General features: G+C 43.9%; 1 protein-coding gene across 4 annotated transcripts in view; it reads left to right on the forward strand.

Moving 5' to 3' along the window:
* The window catches only part of LOC149329334 (uncharacterized), a 44,611-nt gene that overhangs the window by 23,206 nt on the left and 11,423 nt on the right, over positions 1-9,982 (forward strand). For all 4 annotated transcript variants that reach the window (XM_089561950.1, XM_089561949.1, XM_089561947.1 and 1 more), the window contains 2 exons: positions 442-537; positions 8,299-8,352. In XM_089561950.1, the coding sequence (XP_089418076.1) occupies positions 522-537; positions 8,299-8,352 (70 nt within the window). In that variant the 5' untranslated portion in view covers positions 442-521. The remainder of the gene's footprint in view (positions 1-441; positions 538-8,298; positions 8,353-9,982) is intronic.

Consider the following 9,982-nt stretch of genomic DNA (forward strand, 5'->3'; position numbering starts at 1 on the left):
GAGTTCTGGGACAAGCGGTCCAACTTCCGGTGGCTTCACTCGCGCTCGTCTCGGAAAGCGGGAATGCGGCATCCAGCCACCTAGTGGAGATCAGTGGTGTGGACTTTGGACAATGTCCGTCATGATGCCAGTAAGATGTCAGGGTCAAATGCCGCAACTTTGGGTGCATTACAAAGGCTGCCCTATTTATTTTTTTGCAGTGATAACAGCTCGTGCAGCCTAAATGTTTTTTTTTTGCCTGCGTGCAGAATGGACTTTAGGGACATCTTGTTTCAGGCCTGATTTCTCCTTAAGGCAGATCTGTTGAACAAAACTTTTGATAGACATCCACCACTTTTGATGAGAGTGTCCTCTGCATTCTACTTTTATTCCTAGCTCCATGAGAAGTGTGGATTGTTGGTTCTTTCATTTTATTTAAATTACTCTGCCTGTGCAACGCAGGTTCAGTCGTGACACACAGCAACCATGGCACACCTCCTCTGCAAGATTCGACCAGTGAAAGGCACCCTGTGAGCCGCTGCATGGAATCTACTCCTGGTATGGGTCGCCACCGTGGTAATCCCGCAGAAAATAAGCTGCACAAATGCACCCGCTGCAGCAAGGGATTCAAAACAAGATGCGATCTTGTGCGGCATCTAAGAGTCCACACTGGCGACCGGCCACACTATTGTAACGACTGTGGAAAGAGCTTTGCACAAAAGCCAAATCTGGAGAGACACCGTCGCACTCACACAGGCGAGCGACCTTACTTTTGTGACCACTGTGGTAGCAGCTTTACGGTGAAGGCCCATCTGGAGGCACACCAGCGCACTCATACAGGCGAACGCCCTTACCGTTGCGACCACTGTGGTAGCAGCTTTGCGCAGAGGTATCACCTGGTGAGACACATCCGTACCCACACGGGTGAAAAGCCGTATCAGTGCCAGCTGTGCCCCATGGCTTTTGCGGCACGTGCACACCTTGTGAGACACGTTAGATCCCATAAGGGTGAAAAGCCCTTCCAGTGTGATTTGTGCCATAAGACTTTCACTCGGGGGAAAAATTTGAACCAGCACAAAAAGGCGATTCACAAAGAATAGCAGTGGTTCGTGATGCCCTTAGTCAATGTGTTTTCCTAGCTACCTTTTTATATGCAAGCTAACGAGATTCTAGCTGAATGCCTTATGAAATGTGTTGGTAGCTAACCATTAATTACATTTGTAAGTTTTGTTCACTTTTGCGGAGTTTTCAGAAAACATTTGTTCTCTTAGGCAACAGTCTTTCATGAATACAGAGAGTGAGCCTGCTAAGCTCATAAATTTGCATGAATGGAAATTAAATCATGGCCTTGCATAGATGGCATCATTTCCTGTTTAAATGAGACTTTCAAAAACTTTATACCCAATATTCTTCACTGGCGCTAAATGTTACCCTGCCTCATTGATGTTTCGGGGAGTAAAAGTGTACAAAATAATTATTTCTAATCTTTAAGCCTGAGTGGGCTAATTTTTGTTACTCTCATTATCAGTTCACTCATTTATATCCGAACCTATAAATGTTTGTATGACAATAGAGGAAAACTTGTTCTTGTTAAATCTTTGTGCATTTATTCTAGCAGTTCTAGTGGCAGGAATGAGTGAGGAGAAGCAGGTGTCCAGCCTCAGAATGATGTGTCTTGCATTAATTTGGTGGTTTGAGGAGTTCTCTGTTGTTTGAAATGAGAACTAGCAAAAGAGTTCACCAACATCTGCTTTACCATTACTCAAAGCACTGCCGATGCTGACTATAAATGGCGTATTTGTGGATCATTGTGTCTGCATCATTTTTAATCTATTTTGGTTGTCAGAATACCAGCCGCTTCTGACTATGTCACATTGTGTTAGCTTCTTTGTTGTGACGGTGTTACTTGAAGAAAGCTTTCTCTGTTTACATAAGGTGTTCCTGATAACAGGCTGCAAGGATCGTGGCTGCTGAAACAAAAAATACTGTGATTAATGCGTACGAAAAACATTGCAGTCTTGTAGTGTATTGTGATGTTTGTAATTTGGGTCAGTTGTGGGTCAGTTGTGCACATTAGTATTTTACTGCAGTTTTCATTTCAAAATGTTGACTATAGTCTGGCTGTTTGTAAAACTCGCTTGACATATTTTGCATTAAAATTCAGTAGTAGTGGAGTTTTTCAAAAAGCTCCAGTCTTGAAATTCAACCCCATTGAATACATTGTAATTCTTCAATAAAAACAAATCATTTCTGTCCATTGTCACTAAGGAAACCACCGCACATGATGATAAACGCGGTATTGAAGTCAATGTGAAACGCTTGAGGGTTTACGACATGTAACAGGCTGCGAATCTGCATAGTATCCTACATTGTAGGATGGCTTAAAAGTTATCATTGAGAAAAATATTTCCGCCATTAAAAAAATAATTCTGGTTTGGGGTGAAAGAATGTTTTATATTAAAATGTATTTATATTTTTTTTAATTCCTTAAATCTGTGCACTTACGAGCTCAGCTGCGTATGCAAGGAATGTTTACTTTGTGTGCTCGAAGAAGGATTGCAAAGTACGTTGCAGTTAGAAAGCCACCGCCACGGTGGCTCAGTGGTTATAGCACTCAGCTGCTGACCTGAAAGACGCGGGTTTGATCCTGGCCACGGTGGTCGAATTTCGATGGAGGCGAAATTCTAGAAGTCCGTGTAATGTGCAATGTCAGTGCACCTTAAAGTACCCCAGGTGGTCTAAACTTCCGGAGCCCTTCACTACGGCATCTTTCCTAGCCTGAGTCACTTTGGGACGTCAAACCCCCATAAATCAAACTAAAGTTGTTATAAAGCCAGCTCTGTACGCACAACGCCTTCTCTTTGACTACACAAAAAGCACATCGTGCTTTTGATTTATGGTGGCTCATGATTTCATGATAAGAAAGAGGGCTCATAAGTAGCATCATTAAGGTCATGGCTCTCACTTGTAGGGATCCCATTTGTTGCTTTAAACGGCATGGACTAAAGAGGAATAGCTTCTGACTCTGCACAGTGCACGAGTGACTTTTTTCAGCATACACACCGCAACTTTGAAATGCTTCATCGCCATAGATGACGTTATGTGGGTGGTCACATGCATAGCACCACTTCCCTTACACAGCAGAACCACAGGAGAGGGATCTTGCTGTCAGCCTTGAACCACTGTGGTAGCTGCATGTGAAATATACTGCGATGTAGTAGTGCACAGTGCTGGCACCCTAGTCTTGCCAGCATGTGTGCAACACAATGTGTGGGACAGGTTTGGCCATTGATTAGAAGTCAACGAGCAGATGAGACATGAGTGGAGGCACCGTTTTGGAGTGGATGTGCATTGTTGTATATTAACGTCACAGCAATGTGACGAGGTGCACTCATGCGTCACAGTTCGTTGCCCGGGTGCACATGCAGAAGCTGGCATTGCTCTGTCTAGTTCACTTCTCTGCTCTGTCCCGTGGCACTGCCTGCTCACTGTCGTCGACTCTACATAGCACAGATCCGTGCTTTTGCTCCGATTCGAATCTAGTAAACATTCTCAGTAGATTTTTGTCCATGATGTGATACGTGCTTAATGCCCACACCCATGGCACTCGTCTCGTTGCCTTCACCCCTCTTCTAGCATGAGCTCCACTATCTCTTGGTAGGCTTAGGTATGTGGCAAAGCCCACTTGTTGACTTTCGCATGTGTAAAAATTTCACCTGTTGCATGGTGCATTGTAGTCCATGCACCTGTGTTGTGCCTACAGCAGATGTAGGGCTGACCATAGAAGGGTCCTTGCTGCTAGACCAAGAAATTGCCTAGACATGCAGATTCAGTTTGTTAGCCCGTGGCGATGTCAGCTGGACGTCATCTGGCTTCCAATGGGCACCGAAACTCTTTCCACGTGCTGTGCATGTCCATGGGACGTCCAAGGGAGTTTCAGTGCCCTTTGGGTTGTCTTATGTCAAATGTTTTTTTTATAAGCAGTCTCACCATTTTTTCGCCTATGTGTGTTCCCGTCAGTTCCGTCCGCTTTGTTCTTCCGACACACCAAAGCTGCTCGTCAGGTGCTGTTCGCTGTTTGGGCAATGGAGCCTCCTCATAAGCTGTTGCCGCATTGTGGTCATTTTATAGGGGGGTGGCATTTCATGGGTGTACCTTCGGATAATTGAGGCATTTGTTCTGGTCTTTTGAAATGAGAGTTATGAAGGTTTTTTTACCTGTCATGATGTTAATTAGAGGCCACTTAATTGTCAGTTCATGGCTTTCAATTTGTCACTCATTTTCCATCACCACATCACAGGTTGTATGCTGTTTATGCTGCCTAATCAAGAAGCAGACACTTGTGTACACTTGGTGTATTTTTTTGTTGATTTGTTTTTGAAAATATCAATATTTGAACGTCCCATATTTGCATGTCTATATGGCACAAAGGACCAGTGCAGCATCTCTTCTGTATTTGATGTCCTGATGAGACTTTATGAGCATGCCAAAAGTATAAGCTTCTTCTAATAAATTTTAAGAACGTGTTGATGACAGCTCTAAAGAATATTGCAAACAAGTAGTGTTTTAAAGAAGTTTCTCCAAATTCTTGTGTCCTACTCCAAAAGGGTCATACCTTGAAAGAAGCCAAACATAGTATTGATGGTAATGAGTGGAGTCAGCAGATGAGATTAGGAAGTTTTTGGGATGAGGTGGCTCGATCTGTCTGGAAGAGCACAGGGTGTATTTGAGATGAGCGGGGGAGACTTTTGCTGTGCTGTGGATTTAGTTCGGTTCACAGAATTGAAGAGAAAATGTTTGTCAGCAATTATACCAGTCGCCTTGTTTCCATGGAGCCACACTGAAGCCATCATTGCAGCAGAGTGGCTCTAAGCACTGCTGTTTTGTTCGCAGACCTTTGACTGGATGAACTCCAGGATAGGAGCAAACCATCCAGTGCGCTTTATTTATTCTTTTACCTTCTGTTCCGAGCGTAAAGTACAAAGAAGAGCCTCATAACAGGCCCTATTGGACAGTTCAAACTGGCTGGAGTAAACGGACAATGAAAGGGCCTGTCTGCCTCCGCTTGGGCTCCAGGAACCACTGGGTCCCCATTTGTCAGTCTATGCACATCCCCCTTACGCATGGCTAAATCCACGACCCTCCTGATGACGAAGGCTCCACTTAAAAAAAAAAAAAAAGTGGCAAAAGAAAAGCAGAATGTTGATAATAGGGGTATGAATGCAGCCTATGCTCTCTGAGCTTAGATCAGTGTTACAGCCCAAGAGTTATGTGCTGCTGTCAGCTTGTGCCTGAAGAACGATCATAAAAGAACACTGGAAGAAAAGAAGGACCCCAGGATGCTTCCCACCATCAAACCAGTGATGTTGTGTTGTTTCAAGAGGAGCATCCGTCCTGGGAACGTTGCTCTCAAAACTTTAATGGCATCCTGTAGAGAAAAGGCAGGTAGTGGAACTATGGGAAACTCCCAGTTCACCTTCGGGAGATGTGAGAAAGATAAGATGCTTAAGCAGAGAAAAATTTATGCTTTCAAGCCACTAAAGGTTGAATGCAGCAGAGGGAGTGCATACTCTGATGGTTAAATTGGGGAGCACATATGAAATACCTTGGATCAAATCTGGAGCTGAATGTTAAGTACTGTAAGTAGCTCATGCCGGCCTCCTAGAACACACATCATTAACAGCAGCTTAAAACCGAACTGAAAGCAAGCTCCAGTAAAGAATTATGCTCCACAGCCAACGGCAGGCAAACTACTCATTCGTGGTTTTTCTTTCAGATTCTTAGTGTATATCCTTAACAGAGTTCATAAGCAGCATGGTTGTGATGTCCAATATGGGGTGATTCACGAGAACCAGGTACAGATTATGGAGACGCCAATGCAAGGAACGCGTTTAGTTCAGTCGGCTACAGTTATACTGTCCTCTGAAATCAGATGAGTATCCCCTGCTTTAAACATAGCTTCATGCATCAAGTGCTGGCTATCACCGGTTGTCTTAATTGTATACTTTATTCTGTACTCTTGCCTAACTGATATCTGGATATAAATTTTGATTTCCTGACCAAAGTATTTGTTTGACAAAAATTTAGCAGACAGCTGAATATACAGTTAATTGACGAACTAAAAAAAAAAGCAGCATCTGGTGCATACGTTTAACAAAGGAGGCCCATTGGTACCAACAATATCATATTCAATCAGAGGTAAACGTGGCAGAAAATGATGCCTTTAGTTTTGGTGCTAAATGGGGTGAATCTGACCCCATCCTGTTATTCACAGATCGAAGCAAAATTACCTCTGAGGTGATGGTCATTGTGAAAAAGCTTCATGTGCGACATCGAATGGAAGCACAAAATTCAGTTGTGCTAGGCGTGTGACCATTCTGTTCTGCCTGCAAATTGTTTCTTTCATTTATTCAGTATTCTTTCATGTGTTTCACTCAAAGCACAAACATGAAGGGTGAAAATTGCATGCGTTGAAATTATTGGCCTTTTGTTGCATCTGTGTTTGACACATCAATCTTTGTCCTGATTCTTGTGGTGTTTGGCCTCGAATCTTTGCGAATGCTTGCTTACGTCATTCGGTGTGTGACTCCAGCAGTTTGCGCTTTTCCTTTGTGTGTGGTTGGGGTTTTGTGAATACTGTACGTACCTCTGCAAATCCTGTGCTGTATTCTACATGCTACTGTATTTTCTGCTATTCACTGGTTTATGGGCGTCCTTATTAGCTGTGCTGAAGAGTACGTCATGATTCCTTGTGGTTGGTCAGAAGTGACTGACCTCATTTCGTCATGCACTCAGCATTGCTGACTCTGTCCAAACTAGTATATTCATTGCTGTGTTGTGCATTTAGCCTGCATTCTGACATTTTTCTTTTTTTTTAGCCTTTTTTCACAGCACGCAGCATTTGACTTTATGGACTGTACTTCGAAAATATCTTTTTTTGTTTTCTCACAATACTGAATGTTGATCTGCACATCTGGAGTTCATTGTGTATGGGTTTCGTTTCATGATGGTGGTATAGGCTTTGATTTGTTTTTGAGCTGGAAATTGCTTTATTATAATGGGAAGGCATTTAAAAAAATTGGCCTACGCTTTGTGCCTCTAGCTGTGTGCTCTAGTGATGCTATACACCGTTGCTCCATGCCACACCAGTTTTACCGGATTTACTGACCCACAGTGTTCATCTTTAGTTTTTCTCGACTGCATCACAGAAGGTCCGTAAAATGAATATAGTGCTGCTGTGATTTCTCCTCTGAGTAATGCAACAACTGATGACAAGTCGCACCTTTACTCAATATTTCTCGCCACATTCACTCTCCCTGCAACGGTGGCCAAGTCATTGGAGCGGGCATCTCGCATGTAGGTTTAATGCCTGGAAATGGGTATTAGGCCCACACCCTTGTGTTGACGAAAGTGCCTTGCACCATGGTGTTCTTTCACCAAAGCTGCCCTTGCATCATAAGAATTCATCACTGTCATCTTCACCTCTCACTGTTATTAGTTCCAATGAGCTTGCCTCATCATCATGGTCACAGAAATGTGCTTTAGTGCCATCCATGGTGTTAGAAGAACTGGTCACCTTAAACCTTTTTCAGAGCAGTGCATTGGGAAACTCGGTCACGCTAGTTTCTTCCTTTTTTTCCCCCCTCATTTCTTGCCCCAAAATTGGAGGTGTGGGTGTTGCACACGTAAATATGGTTTGCTCTAACTGCACTCACGACAGAGGAATGTGCATTTTCAGATGTGCTTCTACTCCATTAATTGCACTCTTGGAGACGGTGGAGGCGAAACACCATGTTGGGCAAATTGGCAACATTCGTGGGCAGCTGTAACCTGGGCAATTTTTCCAGTAGTCATCCTCCGAAAGTTTTTTTTTCTGTGCGCAGTACAATGACTATAAAAGGTTTAATAAAAAATGATGGCTCTATGAAGTTTTTTTGTCATGAAACATAACTGACACGTGTTAGTTCTTAAGCCTGTGTTAGGCAGACTTGTACTGTGCTTCCCACGAAGCCAGCAATTGTGCATTTGCATTCTTCAATGCAATGGCTGTTGGCTCGTTTCCAGTAGGCCTGTAATTTTGTCGACAGATGTCAATTTTACATGAGTTTTATAGTAGTAACTGTCTGCATGCAGAATTAAGACATATGTTTGGTTTTGAACACACTTCTTTTCAAGCTCGACCTACTGAATATATACAACCTGGAAGAGCTCTTTTACGAGTTTTATTTCGTATTCACTGTGTTATGCGCATAACACCGCATAAACTGTGCCACGTGTAATCTTTTGTCTTAGTGGATGTAACCTGGTTTTCACATGCAGGTTTGAGCTCCGGGGACCACAACCATGGTGTACTTTCATGGCAGAACTCACCAGGTTAGAATCTGCAGTTTTTGTCCATATGTGCTTTCCTGAAGGTTGTCTATCAAAGAGCAGTTTGTTGGATATGGAAGCTTTAGTTGAAGCTGTGGTGAATGATGATGATATTGCCTTCGGTGTTCTGAAAAATTGTTTTCTGTGATGTGGGAACTATTCTCACCGAACTGTCACCACCGCGAGTTCTGTTCATTGATGCAAGAAATTGTGCAGGACACCAAGGCCTCATAAGGCTTTTAGCCGTTAGCCTTTTCCTCCTTATAGACGCTGTCTAAGGAGCAAATAACTAAAAAAAATGGCATTGGGCTAAGCATAGCTGACTGACACTTGTTTAGCTATTAAGCCTACCTGTGTGGACCACTGATCTCCACTAAGGGAGCTGGATGCCGCATCGGGCGCCCGGAAGTGAAGCCACCGGAAGTAAGCAGCCTTGTCCCGGAAGTCAGCCTTTGGCAGTGCATGAAATCGGACCTCGGCACAGTTTTTCAGGTCCAGTTTCGTTTTCCCACTTACCATGACAATGCCTACCTTTTGCACCGCCAACTGAGCGAGGAGACCAGCGAAGTCTTCAGGAAAGACTTTTCAAAAATTAGGGCCCATTGCATCGCAATGGGACGACACTAGCAGACGACAGGACGTCGCTACACGCAGCAAGCATGGAGCCTCGTCTACTCGGCTCGGTGTCGTCTCGTTTGCTTGTTCCCACGCCCAGGCCCAAGTTATGCTATCTATCAATGGGGGATAAATATACGAAAGAATAGGTTGAAACATTCACCAGGCAGCTTACTTTGCAGCGACCATTTTACCGAATTATATTTAGACCGAACCGGAGCGAGGGCTAGGCTACTATCTTGTGAGGTGTCGACGGTGTTCGGTTGGTTCACATTAGCGCCTCCAAAAGGTATGGTACTGCTTTTTCGACGGAGCGTGTCATGTACTGTTTCGTGTTGTTGCAAGTTAAGCCTGAATGGTCTTTAATTCGTGGTGCTTGGTGAAGTTGACTTCTAACAGCGCTTCTCACGCGCACTGCACCATTCGCCTTTCTTGTCAGTCGTTCCTCTCGCGCTGTGCCTTTTCTTTACTGCACGAAAATTCGGTTTTAAGGTCATCGTCATTCCACTACTTCTCCTTTACGCTCGGAAGACAAGAACCAGGCAAGAACATAGTGTTTAATGCACATACCCCTTTGCCGAGGCAGGGTGAGACCTGCATGCCTGTTTTCTTCACTTTCGCAGAAATTACAGGGTTCTGCACACAATGCTCACATTTCTCGCGTTCAGCTTGCTTGTTGCTTTCATACAACAGCAGAGATCACACGAAAACAACGCAAAAAACTGAGAACGAAAGGGTGAAAGACACGACTTTTTGCATTAAAATACACAGCAGACACCCGACTTCTGGGACAAGCGGTCCAACTTCCGGTGGCTTCACTCGCGCTCCTCGGAAGGCGGGAATGCGGCATCCAGCCACTTAGTGGAGATCAGTGGTGTGGACTTTGGACAATGTCCATCATGATGCCAGTAAGATGTCAGGGTCAAATGCCTTAACTTTGGATGGATTACAAAGGCTGCCCAATTTTTTTTTGCAATGATAACAGCTCGTGCAGCCTAAATGTTTTCTTTTTTTGAGT

This window comes from Amblyomma mixtum, chromosome 9, assembly GCF_055824585.1.
Source record: "Amblyomma mixtum isolate Tamu chromosome 9, ASM5582458v1, whole genome shotgun sequence".
Lineage (NCBI taxonomy): Eukaryota > Metazoa > Arthropoda > Arachnida > Ixodida > Ixodidae > Amblyomma > Amblyomma mixtum.